Source organism: Periophthalmus magnuspinnatus, chromosome 20 (assembly GCF_009829125.3).
Source record: "Periophthalmus magnuspinnatus isolate fPerMag1 chromosome 20, fPerMag1.2.pri, whole genome shotgun sequence".
Classification (NCBI taxonomy): Eukaryota; Metazoa; Chordata; class Actinopteri; order Gobiiformes; family Gobiidae; genus Periophthalmus; species Periophthalmus magnuspinnatus.
The window spans coordinates 5,648,032-5,669,228 of NC_047145.1; the positions used below are offsets into that span (position 1 = coordinate 5,648,032).

A 21,197-nucleotide genomic window follows, 5' to 3' on the forward strand; every position below is an offset into this window, starting at 1 on the left:
TCTGTTAGGTCTATAGGAGGTACAGTATAGAGGGATTATCAGACAGAGGAATCCATGGTACCGAAGCTCTACATTTAACAGAACCTCTACGACATATGAGATGGACGTTTTACAGGAGAGATTGGCTTTTGCAAGATATTTGGATATTTCGCTGATTCGGTTCCTCTTTGATATCGACCAAAATTGTTCGCTAGTTAAAATGGAAATTGGTTTGGTTTTAATATCTGCGTCAATTAACCAATTAATACACGGTTTAGACATTAACAGCATCGCAGCTTCAGATACTAATTTAGAAAAGCAGATGTTGGTAGTATTTTTAAATTCGTACCAATGACTTGAATTAAGATTAAAGAAAACATTGTACTTGTTTTTGCTATGTGCTACTACGTCTGCTACCACTACTACTACCACTACTATTACTGCTATAATTACTACCACTACTAGTACTACTGCTACCACTACTACTACTACTATTGCTACTAACACTACTACCACTACTAATATTGAACTACCACAACTACTACTGCTGTTACCACCACCACTATTACTACTAGTATTACCACTACTACTACTACTACTATTACTATTAGTATTACCACTACTGCCAATACTACTACTACTACTCTTATACCGTCAATACTACTGCTAAATTAAACTACCACTACTACTATTACTGTTACCACCACCAGTATTACTACTACTATTACCACTACTACTACTTTTACCACTACTACTACTACTACCACTACTACCACCACTAGTATTACCACTACTACAACTACTACTACTCTTAAACTGCCACTACTACTACTCTTACCACAAGTACTGCTACTAGTCTTATACCGTCAATACTACTACTACTATTAAACAATCACTACTATTATTACTGTTACCACCACCACTATTACTACTAGTATTACTACTACCACTACTACTATTACCACTACTACCACTACTACTACCACTATTACCACTACTACTATTACTCCTCTTATACGTCAATAAACTATTAAGTAAAATTCTGAGTTTTGTTTTACAGTTAGTGAAGTGTAAAAGTCAGTGTTGGAAAAGCTGCTCAAATGGACTTAAATGCCAATCCACTGTTAAACTGCATGACATTTGGTATTTGGTCTACAAATAAATGCCGTTTGTGAAGACTCCGGCAATCAACTTGTCTGAAGAAATCCATTTGAGCGTCTCATTAAAAGCTCCGTCCCCGAGTCGCCCTGCCCCCCACTGGCACGTCCGCTTCCTCAACAACCCGCTCCTCATTACAAATGCATTTCAACAACGTCCTTTCCCGAATGTGCAAAAAGAGGAGTGAGAGCACGCTTAAAGCAATACATGCCTCATTTAGTCAAGCCAGTCCTACCCAACCTCCCATCCAAGTGAACCAACGAGTTTCTATCCCCCAGGCTTTGAGTTGGAACAATTGATACTTTGCAGCTGATGTGTGATGCTAACTGTAGGCACTGCTCTGTCTGAGGCATTGTTAGACTTTAATCTGAGCTTTATCTGACTTAGCTGAAACTACAACAGGTGAGATGATTCGTGCTGTTAAACAAGTCCAGCTCAAATAGCATTACAGTCACAAATTTTGTTTGCCAACGTGTGCGTTGTGTCACCATGGTAACTGCTGAACATTCTGCCATATACATGCATGTATCACTGCAAAGTATCAATTGGGGGAGATGTCAGGACGTAGATAAACCGCAGTGTCGGCTCAGCGGGGGTCTGGGGCTCCATGCTGCTACAGGTGTGTATAGAGACTGATAGAGACACAGGGTCATTCAGAGTTGGATATTGAAGGCATTTTGAGTAGTGGAATGGTTTTAAAATGTGTCGAGTTGTTAGGGTGGTTATAGGAGCAACCTGTAGTGGTAGTGCTACCGCCAAAGTTACTTTGCTCTGCTTTGAGTATCAAGTATATCCCGTAGTATAAAAAAACAAGTCTGAAAATGTTTGTATTGTGAAAACACTAGTCTATACTTAAACTACTAAAAGAACTAGATACACATTGGAACAAGAATCGATATGGAAAGGAACTTACAAACAATATGACAGGACCTTTCCTTAATAGTTCTAGTAAGGTCAAGTGCATTGAAAGAGGTGTAAGTTGTAGTGTTTTTTGTTATCCAACTATACATTACTAGATACACATTTAAACAGGTATCAACACAGAACAAAATCCTGATTAGTTCTATCATGGTCTTGATATCAGAAATAAACAAATGTGATTGTATTTTCCAGAGAACTGAGATAAGAGACATAACTCTGGGTTAATGCTGAGAAAACGTTTAATCACAAAGAAACCAAAAGCTCCATCTGAGCTTTCAACTTGATCACAAACCGAGTCGATGTGCCACTTTGTTGATCATGGATGTAGTGGTCACTTCTTTTCGGGGGTGCAACGGCAGATGAAGCCCTCCAGAGTCAGGGACACTATATTGGGTGTAGGTGTCGGCTGCAGAACATCTTTGGTACAGATGTAGACCAGAGACCAGGAGTTTGGGGCATCATTCCAAAATGTTGCTGTTTTCAAAGAGAAACGGTTGGGTTTACAGATAATATAATGCAAAGCATTTATATATCATCTTTTAAGACAGTGAGATTTTACATTGCATTATTCATTCAGTCAATACTTAAAATAAACTTAAGCCGTAACACGGTATTTGGAATGTGACTGCTTTTTTAGGAATTACTTTTAGGTGTGCATCTGCTGAGGTTTAGCAGCAAAACTTTGTGCACAGATGAATGAGCTTAGGGACCAATAGGCGAATAACAAAAATGAGCGACAGAGACAAAGGAACATATGAGGGGGTCTGAGGGTCCTCCCCCAGTACATTTGATAAAAATAAGTCTCATTTTCTGTCATCTGTTTTAGGTGAAGAAATCACAGGTGGGAGCTGCGACATGCAGACAGACATGAACGAGCGAGAGAGAGCAGCAGCAACATGCTTTTATAGTTGTCTGAGTGTTTAAAATGACTTTTGCACATCCGTCTTCATGGGGCAAATATTAAACTTAATATTGTTGACCATGAGGGCACTTAAGGCAAAGGGGCAGATGCTTGAGCACCTGCAATCACTGCAGAGGACACATGAGGTGTACGTTAACCTGACAAAATAGTACAACTGAGTCAGCTAATGAGGTAACACCATTAAAGGGTTAAAAGTAAATATGGCCCCTTTTATCAGTCAGGAACTTCAGACCTAGTTCATCGTCTTTTCTGCGATTTGTGGACCCAACTCTTAACTGGTTTAATCATTTGACGTTTCATTTCACATGAAGTCATCCACTAATTTTGTCAAAAATGTTTCCAGTGTTGTTGGGCCCAGCATTTTAAGTATTTCTTTTAAACACCTCATTTTTTAGAGTATTTCAACTTTTTATCTAAAGTTTTAGAAAAAAGTTGTTTCCAAACAAATTTTATGAATATAAACATCTTTGAAAAATTTCCATCTGGTTTTAGAGCCCTTCACACCATAGAAACTGCCCTCCTCAAAGTTTTAAATGACCTACTTTTATCTGCACATACAGGAGAGTGTTTGATTTGAATCATTTCAGACCTGAGCGCTGCGTTCCACATGATTTTGCTAGAACTCCTAAAATTGTGGGTTTGCAGCTGAGACACTGCATTTGATTGGTTTTATTAAAATCTTTTAACAGAACTTTATGATGATCATTATCATTAAAAATGTGCGAGGTCCCATACCGTCCCAGTTCATCATGAGGCAGTGCTCTTTTCCTGCAGCGTTATCTGGCTGTGAGCCTGAAGGGGGCCAATGGGTGAAGTCCCAAACAGATCCATCGCTCCACAGCCACTTTCCTTCCTGTCAATATCACAAGGAATCACAACTTTAAAAGTGTTTAAGACAGAACTAGAGCCTGAAGACTGACCACATTTTTCTATTAGATTCATCAAAAGTACTAAAATTTGTATTGACACTATACTCATATGAGCAGGTATCGATATTAAAAAAGTCACATTCACAGGACAGAAATGAACCTTTCCTGAACAGCTTTAGAATGATCTTGAGCTGTATCAGACACAGACAAGTATACACCCATGAACCACTATGGAACCTACTGGACGACTGAGGGATTACACAGATATAAGACCACGTGGAAATAAAGCACTGTTATTTAATGTTGAAAATTACATTCTATTATTTTGTATGATAACACTGGTTTCCATTACCTCCACAGCATCAGTCCCACCAAGCCAGGTGGGACTGTTGGTCCCAGTGCTCTTTACGATCATGTCCATAATGAAACGGTTCTGCTCCAGGCTGTGGATGGAGGGTAGGTTTGCACCGAGAGAGTGGCAGATTTTCTACAGAATCAAAAAGGTAATTACTGTTATTATAGGGCCCATATTACGCCATTTTCTGATCTATGTTAGAATGTCGTTTCCTCAAACATGCCTGGAGTTATGTTTTGTTTTCACACATGTTTAACACACAAACCCTGCTTTAAACCCTTAACTCTATTATGTTTATCAATGTGAATTTTTGTTATTACCTCTGCATTGATCCAGGACTTTTTCTCATTGAAGAACTTGAAACAACGAGACTCAAACCTGGTCCAGCCGTCAGGGCAGCCTTCAATAAATAGAAATCATGCAAACTGTTGTCTGTTGAGTCATAAAAACAAAACTGTAACTTGGTTTTACTGACCTTGGTCGCCCCCTGCCACCTGTGATTACAAAAATAAGATGCATTTAAACATTTCCAAATTAAATTTTATTTTGTACACCCATAAACCACAACAAAATTTGGAATAAAGTGGAACTATACCTGGACTAGACCTAGACCAGAACTAAACCAAGACTGGACCAGGCTCAGACCAGGACCAGACTAAGACTAAACCATGCCTAGACCAGGACTCGACCAGGACTAAACCAAGGCCAAATGAGGACTAGACCAGGACCAGACCAGGAGTGGACCAGGACCAGACCATGACTAGACCAGGGCCAAGCAAGAACCAGGACTAAACAAGGCTCAGACTAGGACTAAACCAGGACTAGACCAGGACCAGACCAGCGCCAAATTGGAACCAAACCAGAACAAAACCTTAAACCAGGACTCAACCAGGACCAAACCAGGGTTAGGTTCAAATACTTACAGGTGGAGCACTCGTCACAGCTGGAATAGTCAACCCTGCATCAATGGCCAAACAGCCCAGCACAATCAGAAGTCCACGTAGAGCCATCTGAACATGTATAAATATATGAAGGTTTTGTGAGCAGAGAGTTGTGACAGGAGAGACTGGAGACTTACCGTTAGAGCTCAGGAGTCACTGTGGCATTGAGAAAGTCTGGATGCATTTATACTGTCAAGAGCAGGAAGAAAGAAACATGGCTGCCTGATCCAAAGGCCATGATTGGAGGACTGTCTTCCAGCCTGGCCCATCCTATTTAAGAAGATTGGGGACACCTGTTCAGGGATGTATGCCATTGTGTGTGTGTCTCTTTTGGTCTAGTCCAGTGGTTCTTAACCTTGTTGGAGGTACTGAACCCCACCGGTTCCATATGCACATTCACCGAACCCTTCTTTATTGAAAAATAAAATATAATTTTTTTCAAATTCAAGACATATGTGTGTTTTACTGGGGCACAAAATAAACCGTGTATTAACATCACTGTGTTCAAAGAATAAAACCAATACAATGTATAAACTCACAACAAATTACACACATACCTTTTAACAAAGACATGACCTTTTTTAATACTACCACACTGAAATTATTTTAATTTTGTATTGTATTATGTATTCCAATAATGAACTTACTGTATTTATGCTTTTTATTATTTTTTAACATTTTAACACGCACCCATCACCTAATTTCCATTAGGCTACAATAATGAATATTTACTGCAAATCAGTGTGACTTCTGCTGTTGCCTTTGAGAGACCAGGTCAGAAATGCAGGGCTTCACCTTGGCCACTCTCATGTCATTTTCACAGCAAAGTCTGTTCCTTTTCTTCGTTTTTATGTCGTTGTATGTTTTTATGCCGTTCGAAGTGACAGTATTCAATGACCAATACACACTGAGAGGAATCTGTATCTGCACACCCAGCTGCTTTATTACTGCAGATTGGCATTAGCTAATGCTAATGATTACACATAATACACATATGACCCACAATTAAGTCAATAGCAGAATAAACCACACTTACCGATCAGGAACAGCATCCAGTCCATCAAATCATCAGGTCCTCTGCTCCTGAGTCCATCATTAGATCTTCACTCGGTTCCACGAACCGCTCCATGTCCGAGATGCCTCTAGTTTAACTTGTACAAACATCCACAGTGTCCTCGGTCGCATACTTCCTTTGTTTTGTCCGTTTCGTCATTTTTAAAACGCAAAACTGCTGCAAAACAGTGCGTAAAACGCAATTACGCGAGCGGAATTTTACGCGTGGATCTTTGTCCGAGGGCGGGCCGTCGGAACGTTAAGGGGTTAAACACTTAGAATCTTCAGCGAGTTGTCACTCCACATCGGCCACATCGGCTAAAACTCTGGTAGCGGGACATGAGGACGCCTGTCAATGACGTGGATAAGCTGCACAAATGCGTATGGGAATCACATAATTGTCTGGAGCAGCTCGTCACCGGTCACACTCACTGACTCACACTGAAAAATAGCGCAGAATGAATTGTTGTGTGTTTATTTTATTTTCCACTCTGGTTCGATTTTTTTGTGCGCAGCACAGATTTTCTGTGCGCAGAGACCGTGTCAGCAGTGCGCAATTGAGCACGCGCGCAGCTTAGAGGGAGCAGTGTTCGATAGGCACAGCAAAGGGTGCATTTGTCGAATTAGGACACGGCCAGCGTCTGGAGACGCTCGCAGTCCACGAATCATATGAGTCTGGTGCGTGTCTTGACCTCTGCCGAACCCCTGGGACTGACTCACCGAACCCCTAGGGTTCGATCGAACCCAGGTTAAGAACCAGTGGTCTAGTCACTACAGGGGTAGTGTAGTGATGTTGAGATGAAGCCCCATGAAGCATCGATACTTTCAGTCAACTGTGCCGACACATGTACTGACACTTCATAAGGATTCAATTACTCTCTGGCGCCATCAAGAGATCAATAAAACGTACTGCAATCTAGTTTCCACCTCAGCGCCATCAATTGAACAAATGTACTACAAAACCAGTGATAGGACCACAGTGAAACACATCATTAGAAATAGGAATGCACTTGTGTTACTTGTAGTAGTGCTTCTAATTAAAGAGAATTAAATCCCAATATTTTTCATTGGTTTTTACTCAAAAAAGTCGTTTCTCTAAAGAGTCAGGCCTAAGGTGGTTCCGCTTTTTTGTGAGTATTTCTCCTGCTTTAGAAAAAATACTCTCACAGGGCACAGATGAAGCTGGAGTGCAAAGGTACATGGTGGCCAGTGTGAATAAATGTGTAAATGTATTTCTTTGCCTTCTCCAGTACTGCAGTGGGTCGTGTTTGTCTGTTTGGTTTTGGCAAGGTATTTCTGTACTTTGATTGTTGCATTTACTGTCGGTGATGTAGATATGGGAGTTTTACTTTACTGAATGGACGCATCTACTGGCCGCAAAAATATCAGTTTGCATGAATTTGAAGTGTGTGGCATTTTGCAGAAAGTCTGTGAAGAAAACTGTCAGCAAAATAAAGAAAACATGCAAAACATGTATACTCTGTGTGTGTACATATATATATATATATATATATACATATACATATATATATATATACATATACATACATATATATATATATATATATATATATATATATATATATATATATATATATATATATATATATATATATATATATATATATCCATCCATCCATCCATTCATTCATTTTCTTCCGCTTATCCGGGGCCGGGTCGCGGGGGCAGCAGTCTAAGCAGGGACTCCCAGACTTCCCTCACCCCGGACACGTCCTCCAGCTCCTCCGGTGGGACCCCAAGGCGTTCCCAGGCCAGCCGAGAGACATAGTCCCTCCAGCGTGTCCTGGGTCTTTCCCGGGGCCTCCTCCCGGTGGGACATGCCCAGAACACCTCCCTAGGGAGGCGTCCAGGAGGCATCCTGAGCAGATGTCTGAGCCACCTCAGCTGGTTCCTCTCAACGTGTAGGAGCAGCGGCTCTACTCCGAGCTCCTCCCGTGTGACCGAGCTCCTCACCCTATCCCTAAGGGTGCGCCCGGCCACTCTGCGGAGGAAGCCCATTTCAGCCGCTGGTATCCGCGATCTTGTCCTTTCGGTCATTACCCAGAGCTCATGACCATAGGTGAGGGTAGGAACGTAGATTGACCGGTAAATCGAGAGCTTCGCCTTCCGGCTCAGCTCCTTCTTTACCACAACGGACCGATACACCGACCGCATCACTGCAGACGCTGCACCGATCCGCCTGTCAATCTCCCGCTCCATCCTTCCCTCACTCGTGAACAAGACCCCGAGATACTTGAACTCCTCCACTTGGGGCAGAGACTCTCCACCCACCCGGAGAGAGCAAACCACGTTTTTCCGGTCGAGAACCATGGCCTCGGATTTGGAGGAGCTGATTCTCATCCCAGCCGCTTCACACTCAGCTGCAAACCGCCCCAGTGTCTGCTGCAGATCCTGGCTCGAAGAAGCCATCAGGACAACATCATCTGCAAACAGCAGAGATGAAATCCTGTGGTTCCCAAACCAGGCCCCCTCCGGCCCCTGGCTGCGCCTAGAAATTCTGTCCATAAATATAATGAACAGAACCGGTGACAAAGGGCAGCCCTGGCGGAGTCCAACATGCACCGGGAACAGGTCTGACTTACTGCCGGCAATGCGAACACAGCTCCTGCTCTGGTCATACAGGGACTGGACAGCCCTTAGCAAAGGGCCCCGGACCCCATACTCCCAGAGCACCCCCCAAAGGACACCACGAGGGACACGGTCGAATGCCTTCTCCAGATCCACAAAACACATGTGGACTGGTTGGGCATACTCCCATGAGCCCTCGAGGACCCGATGGAGAGTATAGAGCTGGTCCAGTGTTCCACGACCAGGACGAAAACCACACTGCTCCTCCTGAATCCGAGGTTCGACTATCGGTCGGATTCTCCTCTCCAGTACCCTGGAATAGACCTTACCGGGAAGGCTGAGGAGTGTGATTCCCCTGTAATTGGAACACACCCTCCAGTCCCCCTTCTTATACAGAGGGACCACCACCCCGGTCTGCCATTCCACAGGTACAGCCCCCGACACAGCCCCACAACATCCAGAGACTTGAGGTACTCAGGACGGATCTCGTCCACCCCAGGAACTTGCCAACCACCTCAGTGACTTCAGCCAGGGTGATGGACGAGTCCGCCTCTGGGTCCCCAGTTTCTGCTTCCTCCTCGGAAGACGTGAAAGTGGGATTGAGGAGATCCTCAAAGTATTCCTTCCACCGCCCGACAACATCCCCAGTCGAGGTCAGCAGCTCTCCACCCGCACTGTAAACAGTGTTGGTGAAGCACTGCTTCCCCCTCCTGAGGCGTCGGACGGTTTGCCAGAATCTCTTTGAGGCCGTCCGATAGTCCTTCTCCATGGCCTCCCCGAACTCCTCCCAACCCCGAGTTTTTGCCTCTGTGACTGCCCGAGCTGCGGCACGCTTGGCCTGCCGGTACTCATCAGCTGCCTCAGGAGTCCCACGAGCCAACAAGGCTCGATAGGACTCCTTCTTCAGCTTGACGGCATCCCTTACTTCCGGTGTCCACCACCGGGTTCGGGGATTGCCGCCGCGACAAGCACCACAGACCTTACGACCACAGCTATGAGCAGCCGCATCGACAATAGAGGTGGAGAACATGGCTCACTCGGAGTCCATGTTTCCAACCTCCCCCGGGATCAGGGAGAAGCTCTCCCGGAGGTGGGAGTTGAAGACCCCCTGACAGAGGGCTCCGCCAGACGTTCCCAGCAGACCCTCACAATGCGCTTGGGCCTGCCAGGTCTGTCCGGCTTCCTCCTCCGCCAGCGGATCCAACTCACCACCAGGTGGTGATCAGTTGACAGCTTAGCCCCTCTCTTCACCCGAGTGTCCAAGACACGCGGTCGGAGGTCAGATGACACGACAACAAAGTCGATCATCGACCTCCGACCTAGAGTGTCCTGGTGCCACGTGCACCGATGGACACCCTTGTGCTCGAACATGGTGTTTGTTATGGACAAGCTGTGACTAGCACAGAAGTCCAATAACAAAACACCGCTCGGGTTCAGATCGGGGAGGCCGTTCCTCCCAATCACGCCCCTCCAAGTGTCACTGTCGTTACCCACATGGGCGTTGAAGTCCCCCAGGAGAACAACGGAGTCCCCGGTTGGTGCACTGTCTAGTACCCCTCCCAGGGACTCCAAGAAGGCCGGGTACTCTGCACTGCTGTTTGGCCCGTAGGCCGACACAACAGTGAGAGACCTGTCCCCGACCCGAAGGCGCAGGGAGGCGACCTTCTTGTTCACCGGAGTGAACCCCAACACGCAGCAGCTGAGCTGTGGGGCAATGAGAAAGCCCACACCAGCTCGCCGCCGCTCCCCGCGGGCAACGCCAGAGAAATGGAGAGTCCAACCCCACTCAAGAAGTTGGGTTCCAGAGCCCAAGCTGTGCGTGGAGGTGAGGCCGACTATATCTAGCCAGTAACGCTCAACCTCCCGCACAAGCTCAGGCTCTTTCCCCCCCAGCGAGGTGACATTCCACATCCCCAGAGCTAGTCTCCATGTCTGGAGATCCAGTCGTCGAGGTCCCCGCCTTCGACTGCCGCCCCGGATCTCTCTGCACCCGCCCCGCATGGCTCCTCCCGCAGGTGGTGGGTCCACGGGAGGACGGGCCCGACCGGGCCCCGTGGGGAAAGACCCGGCCACCAGGCGCTCGCTGCCGAGCACCCACCCCAGGCCTGGCTCCAGGGTGGGGCCCCGGTAACGCCAGTCCGGGCGACGTAACTGGCCTTGATCTTTTCCTCTTCATGGGGGGCTTCTGAACCGCTCTTAGTCAGACCCGTCTCCCAGGACCTGTTTGCCATGGGTGACCCTACCAGGGGCATGAAGCCCCCGACAACATAGCTCCCAGGATCATTCGGGTGCTCAAACCCCTCCACCACGTTAAGGTGGCGGTTCGGGGAGGGGTATATATACACACATATATATATATATATATATATATATATTACACACACTGTGTATATGTGTGCGGAAATAGCTGCTCACAGGGCACAGATGAGGCAGGCGTACACAAGAATGCCACTGCTAACTTATATAAATACACACACATATACATGGGCTCTGGATACACATATTTCTGTCTCTCCCAGTATTGAAGGGGGTCCTCCAGCTTTGTCGTATTTGGCTCCATCATGTACCGTTGGACCTCAATATTTGCGTCTATCACGTTTTGTGTTTGTGCCTGACATTGTCATCCAGGCGACACCACAGGTTGTTACCTACACTACAGGTGTTGCTCGCGGCAAAATCCGAACCACTTACTGAATCAGTCACGTGCTACAGCCGGGCAGCGAGGCTTTGGACGGCATTAATTTCAGCTCCTCCCCTAAATGAAGCAAGCCTCGATACTCATTGCGGAAACGTCCCGTCCCCTACTCGGCACACGCTCCGAAGCCTTGATACGGAACGTCACATAACTAGGGTAGTGGCTTTTTGTTATGAGACACTTGTTGTGCTGTCTCTGTTTGTTTGTGAGATTTTGTTACCTATTGTGAAGTTTGTTTTGTAGTTAACTTTACCCTTTTCTTGTCTTTGTGTAAACCCTTGCAAGGAACCTTTTACTTGTCTATGTTTAGTCCCTTTTCGTCTAGTTTACCCCTACATTCCAGTTAATTAAATTACTTCTTATTTTACCATTTTTCCATCTTGGTTTTCTTTTTGTTACTTCCCTTTCCCTAACTGAGCTGGGTTATAACACCTCCTGTGTATCTTTATGTTATAATCTGCACATTTTAAATTGCAATATTGATCTAAAACGACTTCACATCACTGTAAAGTTGTGGGGTCGACACACGGGGGCAATGCCACGCCTTCTCCATTCATTTACTCTGAAACTCAAGAAAACCAGTGATAAGCCAGAGTTCTACAGCCAATCAGAGAGAGTTTCTTTGATGGAGCAATGAACTGACAGGAGAACTACCAAAGTTAACATGGAGGAAAGATGAGATTTGCTGTGTCTGATTTTCCACATTCTCCATTCCCATTTTCTTTCTGGGGCTGGGTCATGGGGGCAGCAGTCTAAGCAGGGACTCCCAGCCTCCCCTCACCCCGGACATGTCCAGAACACTTCCCTAGGGAGGCATCGAGGAGGCATCCTGAACAGATGCTCGAGCCACCTCAGCTGGCTCCTCTCGACATGTAGGAGCAGTGGCTCTACTTTGGGTTCCTCCTGTGTGACTGAGCCTCTCACCCTCCTCACCATCTATCTCTAAGGGTGCGACCCATTTCGGCCTCTTGTATCCACGATCTTGTCCTTTCAGTCATTACCCAGAGCTCATGACCATAGATGAGGGGAGGAACGTAGATTGACTGGTAAATCGAGAGCTTTGCCTTCCGACTCAACTCCTTCTTTACCACAACAGGGTAAATACAAAATGATACAGCGACCACATCACTGCAGACACTGCACCGATCCGCCTGTCAATCTCACGCTCCATCCTTCCCTCACTCGTGAACAAGACCCCGAGATACTTGAACTCCTCGACCTGAGGCAAAGGCTCTCCACCCACCCAGAGAGGGCAAGCCACCTTTTTTCCAGTTGAGAACTATGGCCTCGGATTTGGAGGAGCTGATTCTCATCCCATCCACTTCACACTTAGCTGCAAACTGCCCCAGTGCCTGCTGCAGGTCCTGGCTCGATGAAGCCATCAGGGCAACATCATGTGCAAACAGCAGAGGTGAGATCCTGTGGTTCCCGAATCAGACCCCCTCTGGCCTCTGGCTGCGCCTAGAAATTCTGTCCATAAAAGTGCAGCCCTGGTGGAGTCCAACATGCACTGGGAATGGGTCTGACTTACTACCGGCAATGCGAACACAGCTCCTGCTCTGGTTATACAGGGACCAGACAGCCCTTGGTAGAGGGCACCCCCCAAAGGACACCACGAGGAACACGGTCAAATGCCTTCGCCAGGTTCACAAAACACATGTAGCAAATAGCATTACAGTCACAAATTGTGTTTGCTAACGTGTGTTGTGTCAGCATGGTAACTGCTGAACATTCTGCCATATACATGCATGTATCACTGCAAAGTATCAATTGGGGGAGATGTCAGGATGTAGATAAACCGCAGTGTTGGCTCAGCGGGGGTCTGGGGCTCCATGCTGCTACAGGTGTGTATAGAGACCGATATAGAGACACAGGGTCATTCGGAGTTGGATATTGAAGGCATTTTGAGTAGTGGAATGGTTTTAAAATGTGTCGAGTTGTTAGGGTGGTTATAGGAGCAACCTGTAGTGGTAGTGCTACCGCCAAAGTTACTTTGCTCTGCTTTAAGTATCAAGTATATCCCTTAGGATAAAAACCAAGTCTGAAAATGTTTGTATTGTGAAAACACTAGTCTATACTTAAACTACTAAAAGAACTAGATACACATTGGAACAAGAATCGATATGGAAAGGAACTTACAAACAATATGACAGGACCTTTCCTTAATAGTTCTAGTAAGGTCAAGTGCATTGAAAGAGGTGTAAGTTGTAGTGTTTTTTGTTTGTTTTTTGTTATCTAACTATACATTACTAGATACACATTTAAACAGGTATCAACACAGAACAAAATCCTGATTAGTTCTATCATGGTCTTGATATCAGAAATAAACAAATGTGATTGTATTTTCCAGAGAACTGAGATAAGAGACATAACTCTGGGTTAATGCTGAGAAAAAGTTTAATCACAAAGAAACCAAAAGCTCCATCTGAGCTTTCAACTTGATCACAAACCGAGTCGATGTGCCACTTTGTTGATCATGGATGTAGTGGTCACTTCTTTTCAGGGGTGCAACGGCAGATGAAGCCCTCCAGAGTCAGGGACACTTCCTTGGGTTTAGGTGTCGGCTGCAGAACATCTTTGGTACAGATGTAGACCAGAGACCAGGAGTTTGGGGCGTCATTCCAAAATGTTGCTATTTTCAAAGAGAAATGGTTGGGTTTACAGATAATATAATGCAAAGAATTTATATATCATCTTTTAAGACACACAGTGAGATTTTACATTGCATTATTCATTCAGTCAATACTTAAAATAAACTTAAGCCGTAACACGGTATTTGGAATGTGACTGCTTCTTTAGGAATTACTTTTAGGTGTGCATCTGCTGAGGTTTAGCAGCAAAACTTTGTGCACAGGTGAATAACAAAAATGAGAGAGAGCGATAGAGTTACAAAGGAACATATGAGGGGGTCTGAGGGTCCTCCAGTACATTTGATAAAAGTAAATCTTATTTTCTGTCATCTGTTTTAGGTGAAGAAATCACAGGTGGCAGTTGCGACAAGCAGACAGACATGAGAGAGGGAGCAGCAGCAACATGCTTTTATAGTAGTCTGAGTGTTTAAAATGACTTTTACACATCCGTCTTCATGGGGCAAATATTAAACTTAATATTGTTGACCATGAGGGCACTTAAGGCAAAGGGGCAGATGCTTGAGCGCCTGCAATCACTGCAGAGGACACATGAGGTGTACGTTAACCTGACAAACAAAATAGTACAACTGAGTCAGCTAATGAGGTAACACCATTAAAGGGTTAAAAGTAAATATGTCCCCTTTTATCAGTCAGGAACTTCAGACCTAGTTCATCGTCTTTTCTAGGATTTGTGGACCCAACTCTTAACTGGTTTGAGCAAACTGGTTTAATGGTTTGAATTGTTTTAACAATTGTATCTCTTTATCTCTCTCATCTTTATCTTATGTTTCATTTCACATGAAGTCATCCACAAATTTTCTCAAAAATGTTTTCAGTGTTGTTGGGCGCAGCATTTTAAGCATTTTTTTTTTTTAAACAAACATAATTTAAAGTTCTTTTTCCTTTCTTTTTTTTATCAAAAGTTTTAGAAAAAGTTGTTTCCAAACAAATTTTAGATTTTATGAATAAAAACAACATCTTTGAAAAATTTCCATCTGGTTTTAGGGCCCTTCACACCATAGAAACTGCCCTCCTCAAAGTTTTAAATGACCTACTTTTATCTGCACATACAGGGGAGTGTTTGATTTGAATCATTTCAGACCTGAGCGCTGCGTTCCACATGATTTTGCTAGAACTCCTAAAATTGTGGGTTTGCAGCTGAGACACTGCATTTGATTGGTTTTATTAAAATCTTTTAACAGAACTTTATGATGATGATGATGATTATCATTATTATCATCATTGTTGTTGTTACTATTATTATTATTATTATTAAAAATGTGCGAGGTCCCATACCGTCCCAGTTCATCATGAGGCAGTGCTCTTTTCCTGCAGCGTTATCTGGCTGTGAGCCTGAAGGGGGCCAATGGGTGAAGTCCCAAACAGATCCATCGCTCCACAGCCACTTTCCTTCCTGTCAATATCACAAGGAATCACAACTTTAAAAGTGTTTAAGACAGAACTAGAGCCTGAAGACTGACCACATTTTTCTATTAGATTCATCAAAAGTACTAAAATTTGTATTGACACTATACTCATATGAGCAGGTATCGATATTAAAAAAGTCACATTCACAGGACAGAAATGAACCTTTCCTGAACAGCTTTAGAATGATCTTGAGCTGTATCAGACACAGACAAGTATACACCCATGAACCACTATGGAACCTACTGGACGACTGAGGGATTACACAGATATAAGACCACGTGGAAATAAAGCACTGTTATTTAATGTTGAAAATAACATTCTAGTATTTTGTATGATGACAACACTGGTTTCCATTACCTCCACAGCATCAGTCCCACCAAGCCAGGTGTGAATGTTGGTCCCAGTGCTCTTTACGATCATGTCCACAATGAAACGGTTCTGCTCCAGGCTGTGGATGGAGGGTAGGTTTGCACCGAGAGAGTGGCAGGTTTTCTATAGAATCAAAAAAGGTAATTACTGTTATTATTATTATTATTATTATAGGGCCCATATTACGCCATTTTCTGATCTATGTTAGAATGTTGTTTCCTCATCAAAAACATGCCTGGAGTTATGTTTTATTTCATTCACACATGTTTAACACACAAACCCTGCTTTAAACCATAACTTTAAATCGTTAGCCCTATTATTATGTTTATCAATGTGAATTTTTGTTATTACCTCTGCATCGGTCCAGGACTTTTTCTCATTGAAGAACTTGAAACAACGAGACTCAAACCTGGTCCAGCCGTCAGGGCAGCCTTCAATAAACAACCAATAGAAATCATGCAAACTGTTGTCTATTGAGTCATAAAAACAAAACTGTAACTTGGTTTTACTGACCTTGGTCGCCCCCTGCCACCTGTGATTACAAAAATAAGATGCATTTAAACATTTCCAAATTTTCCAAATTAAATTTTATTTTGTACACCCATAAACCACAACAAAATTTGGAATAAAGTGGAACTATACCTGGACTAGACCTAGACCAGACCAGGACTAGACCAGATCAGGACTAGACCAGGATTAGATCAGGACTAAACCAAGACTGGACCAGGCTCAGACCAGGACCAGACTAAGACTAAACCAGACCAGGAGTGGACCAGGACCAAACCAGGACATGACCAGGACCAAACCATGTCTAGACCAGGACTCGGCCAGGACTAAACCAGGACTAGACCAGGACCAAACCAGGAGTGGACCAGGACCAGACCATGACTAGACCAGGGCCAAGCAAAAACCAGACCAGGACTAGACCGGGACCAGACCAGTACTAGACCAGGACTAAACCAAGACTAGACAAGGCTCAGACTAGGACTAAACCAGGACTAGACCAGGACCAAACCAGGACTAGACCAGGACCAGACCAGGGCCAAATTGAAGCCAAACCAGAACAAAACCTTAAACCAGGACTCAACCAGGACCAAACCAGGGTTAGGTTCAAATACTTACAGATAGAGCACTCATCACAGCTGGAATAGTCAACCCTGCATCAATGGCCAAACAGCCCAGCACAATCAGAAGTCCACGTAGAGCCATCTGAACATGTATAAATATATGAAGGTTTTGTGAGCAGAGAGTTGTGACAGGAGAGACTGGAGACTTAACGTTAGAGCTCAGGAGTCACTGTGGCATTGAGAAAGTCTGGATGCATTTATACTGTCAAGAGCAGGAAGGAGGAAACAAAAACAAGTGACAGGGAAAATCAAGGCTCCAGGATGACCTTTGTTTAGGTGAGTTTTGAGTATCGTCTCAGATAACTGACAGCTCTATCCGACAGCTCTATCTGACAAGTTTAGTACAGGCATACATACCTTTAATACCACTTTTCTTCACAATGTGCTTCTGTTTCCTGTTGGTCACAGGCTTTTTTAAGAGTCCCTTTTTGTTTAGTTTACCCCTACATTCCTATTAATTAAACTACTTCCTATTTTACCATTTTTCTATCTTGGTTTTCTTTTTGTTACTTCCCTTTCCCTAACTGAGCTAGGTTATAACACCTCCTGTGTATCTTTATGTTATAATCTGCACATTTTAAATTGCAATATTGATCTAAAACGACTTCACATCACTGTAAAGTTGTGGGGTCGACACACGGGGGCAATGCCACGCCTTCTCCATTCATTTACTCTGTAACTCAAGAAAACCAGCTCAGTGATAAGCCAGAGTTCTACAGTCAATCAGAGAGAGTTTCATTGATGGAGCAATGAACTGACAGGAGAACTACCAAAGTTAACATGGAGGAAAGATGAGATTTGCTGTGTCTGATTTTCCACATTCTCCATTCCCATTTTCTTCCGCTTATCTGGGGCCGGGTCGCAGGGGCAGCAGTCTAAGCAGGGACTCCCAGCCTCCCCTCACCGAGGACATGTCCTCCAGTTCCTCCGGTGGGACTCCAAGGCGTTCCCAGGCCAGCAAAGAGAAATAGTCCCTCCAGCGTGTCCTGGGTCAACCCTGGGGCCTCCTCCTGTTGGGGCATGCCCAGAACACCTCCCTAGGGAGGCATCCAGGAGGAATCCTGAACAGATGCTCGAGCCACCTCAGCTGGCTCCTCTCGACATGTAGGAGCAGCGGCTCTACTTTGAGCTCCTCCTGTGTGACTGAGCTCCTCACCCTCCTCACCATCTATCTCTAAGGGTGCGACCAGCCACCCTGCGGAAGAAACCCATTTTGGCCTCTTGTATCCACGATCTTGTCCTTTCAGTCATTACCCAGAGCTCATGACCATAGATGAGGGGAGGAACATAGATTGACTGGTAAATTGAGAACTTTGCCTTCCAACTCAACTCCTTCTTTACAACAACAGGGTAAATACAAAATGATACAGCGACCACATCACTGCAGACGCTGCACCGATCTGCCTGTCAATCTCACACTCCATCCTTCCCTCACTCGTGAACAAGACCCCAAGATACTTGAACTCCTCAACCTGAGGCAAAGGCTCTCCACCCACCCGGAGATGGCAAGCCACCTTTTTCCGGTCAAGAACTATGGCCTCGGATTTGGAGGAGCTGATTCTCATCCCATCCACTTCACACTTAGCTGCAAACCGCCCCAGTGCCTGCTGCAGGTCCTGGCTCGATGAAGCCATCAGGGCAACATCATGTGCAAACAGCAGAGGTGAGATCCTGTGGTTCCCGAACCAGACCCCCTCTGGCCTCTGGCTGCACCTAGAAATTCTGTCCATAAAAGTGCAGCCCTGGTGGAGTCCAACATGCACTGGGAATGGGTCTGACTTACTACCGGCAATGCGAACACAGCTCCTGCTCTGGTTATACAGGGACTGGACAGCCCTTAGCAAAGGGCACCCCCCAAAGGACACCACGAGAAACAAGGTTGAATGCCTTCGCCAGGTTCACAAAACACATGTGGACTGGTTGGGCAAACTCCCCTGAACTCTCGAGGATCTGATGGAGAGTATAGAGCTGGTCCAGTGTTCCGCGACCGGGCCGAAAACAACACTGCTCCTCCTGAATCTGAGGTTCGACTATCAATCGAATTCTCCTCTCCAGTACCCTGGAATAGACCTTAGCGGGAAGGCTGAGGAGTGTGATTCCCCTGTAATTGGAACACACCATCCGGGCCCCCTTCTTATACAGAGGAACCACCACCCCAGTCTGCCAGCCCAGCGGTACTGTTCCCGACCACCATGCGATGATGCAGAGACATGTCAGCCAAGACAGCCCACAACATCCAGAGACTTGAAGTACATCCGGAGCCTTGCCACCGAGGAGCTTGCCAACCACCTCGGTGACTTCAACCAGGGTGATGAACGAATCCGCCTTCGGGTCCTCAGTCTCTGCTTCCTCCACGAAAGACATGATGGTGGGATTGAGGAGATCCTCAAAGTATTCCTTCCACCACCCGACAACATCCCCAGTTGAGGTCAGCAGCTCTCCACCCGCACTGTAAACAGTGTTGGTGAAGCACTGCTTCCCCCTCCTGAGGCATCAGATTGTTTGCCAGAATCTCTTTGAGGCCATCTGATAGTCCTCCTCCATGGCCTCCCCGAACTCCTCCCAACCCAGAGTTTTTGCCTCTGTGACTGCACGAGCCGCGGCACGCTTGGCCCGCTGGTACTCATCAGCTGCCTCAGGAGTCTCATGAGCCATCAAGACTCGATAGGACTCCTTTTTCAGCCTGACGGCATCCCTTACTTCCGGGTTTGGGGATTGCCGCCTCAACAAACACAACAGACTTTACGACCACAGCTACGAGCAGCCGTATCAACAATAGAGGTGGAGAACATGGCTCACTCGGAGTCCATGTCCCCAGCCTCCCCCGGGATCAGGTAGAAGTTCTCCCGGAGGTGTGAGTTGAAGACCCCCCTGACAGAGGGCTCCGCCAGGTGTTCCCAACACACCCTTACGATACGCTTGGGCCTGCCCAGGTCTGGCCGGCTTCCTCCTCCACCAGCAGATCCAACTCACCACCAGGTGGTGATCAGTTGACATTCCTAATACGGAGCACGGCTCCAAATTCGCCCATAACCACTAGCCTCGATGATCTTCATCTGACTGGAGCCGAACTCTATGGGTGATGTCACATTCACTTAGTCCCCTTCTTTATACATACACAAGGATAAAACACCCATAGTGAAAAAAACAAACAACCAAAAAAAAAAAGCAGAACATTATATTATAGTCTGTATTTTTGGCTAAAAGTTACATACTATAGCTTTAATGTATTTATGAACAATTAATTAATTAAAAAAAAAAGTAATTAACTAAACAATACTATGGAATATTCATATTACATAGTGCTCCTTTAATTTCTTTCATTACTGCAAGTTACACAGTACATTTTGACTGTTAAATATAACTTGACAAGTGTTATATCTCTCATCACCTTGTAAAAACCAGAGGACTAACAGAGATGACACATCACATACAGCCTCTAACTTCCTTGTTCGATCCCTTTGTCCTGTCATGTAAATACAAACATTTCTATAGGGGAATGCAGATGGGACTGTCCCTCTTCAGGTCGTTTCTTGGTTCATAAAGTACATACGGGTGGTACATAGCTAACATACCACTCCCCTGACAATAGCACAGAGTCATCCTAGTCTGCTTTCTTCTCTACAATCTACCTATAATAATCATATGATAAAACAAGTTCAACATATTGTATCTAAAAACACATGAACTTCAATTTGCCTTCTTGTCAAAGAGGCCTGTATCCTGATTTCTGATTGGTTCTTAGTTCAAATTTAACAATTAATGATGGGATTTCCAAATCTTTAATTGGATCTTTTTTAGATTTTTCATGTCAAAGAGCTGTTTGAAAGACTAGCTCTTTTACTGTTTATTTATGTGACAAAAGCCAATGTGAGAACTCATTTTATCTACAAACTAATCACAGAGAGAAAAAACCAAGGCTTAAATGTGTTTAAAATGGTTCAAAGTCAGAGTGGTTTACCCACTGAAATGATGCATAGTATAAATGACACTAATAATTAAAATATAATCATTAAAACACAAACTGTTACTATGATGTGCACAAATATCTCACTGCTGGCTTAGGGTTAATCAGTGTAAAAATGCATACAAATTAGACAGAAAAAGATTCGGGTCTTTTGAAAAAAATAGATCTGGTTAAGGAACTGTTCAACAGAGATG

The 21,197-nt window shown here is 44.8% G+C and overlaps 2 protein-coding genes across 2 annotated transcripts; both read right to left on the reverse strand.

Annotated features, from left to right (window-relative positions):
* Positions 1-2,389: 2,389 nt before the first annotated feature.
* Positions 2,390-5,214, reverse strand: LOC117388666 (galactose-specific lectin nattectin-like). Its single transcript, XM_033986253.1, has 6 exons — positions 5,128-5,214; positions 4,680-4,698; positions 4,525-4,604; positions 4,202-4,336; positions 3,716-3,833; positions 2,390-2,532 (listed from the first exon to the last, which is right to left on the reverse strand). Exons 1-6 carry the CDS (start codon positions 5,212-5,214, stop codon positions 2,390-2,392), a joined length of 582 nt encoding a protein of 193 aa, XP_033842144.1.
* Positions 5,215-13,971: 8,757 nt separating this feature from the next.
* On the reverse strand, positions 13,972-19,400 carry LOC129457252 (galactose-specific lectin nattectin-like). The gene is made up of 7 exons (XM_055230271.1): positions 19,323-19,400; positions 17,032-17,118; positions 16,423-16,441; positions 16,261-16,340; positions 15,898-16,032; positions 15,409-15,526; positions 13,972-14,114 (listed from the first exon to the last, which is right to left on the reverse strand). The coding sequence occupies exons 1-7, from the start codon at positions 19,398-19,400 to the stop codon at positions 13,972-13,974; spliced, it is 660 nt and encodes a 219-aa protein (XP_055086246.1).
* Positions 19,401-21,197: the final 1,797 nt, after the last annotated feature.

Bases quoted from the DNA above. Each gene is read 5' to 3' on its own strand.
- LOC129457252 (XM_055230271.1), bottom strand. From the start codon at position 19,400: ATGTCTTTCGTGGAGGAAGCAGAGACTGAGGACCCGAAGGCGGATTCG. The intron at 16,033-16,260 runs GTAATAACAAAA...TTGATTCTATAG, and splicing joins AGTCCTGGACCGATGCAGAG to AAAACCTGCCACTCTCTCGG. The intron at 15,527-15,897 runs GTAATGGAAACC...TGATATTGACAG, and splicing joins GTGGGACTGATGCTGTGGAG to GAAGGAAAGTGGCTGTGGAG.
- LOC117388666 (XM_033986253.1), bottom strand. From the start codon at position 5,214: ATGGCTCTACGTGGACTTCTGATTGTGCTGGGCTGTTTGGCCATTGAT. The intron at 4,337-4,524 runs GTAATAACAAAA...TTGATTCTGTAG, and splicing joins AGTCCTGGATCAATGCAGAG to AAAATCTGCCACTCTCTCGG. The intron at 2,533-3,715 runs GTATGGGACCTC...CTTTGAAAACAG, and splicing joins CCTCATGATGAACTGGGACG to CAACATTTTGGAATGATGCC.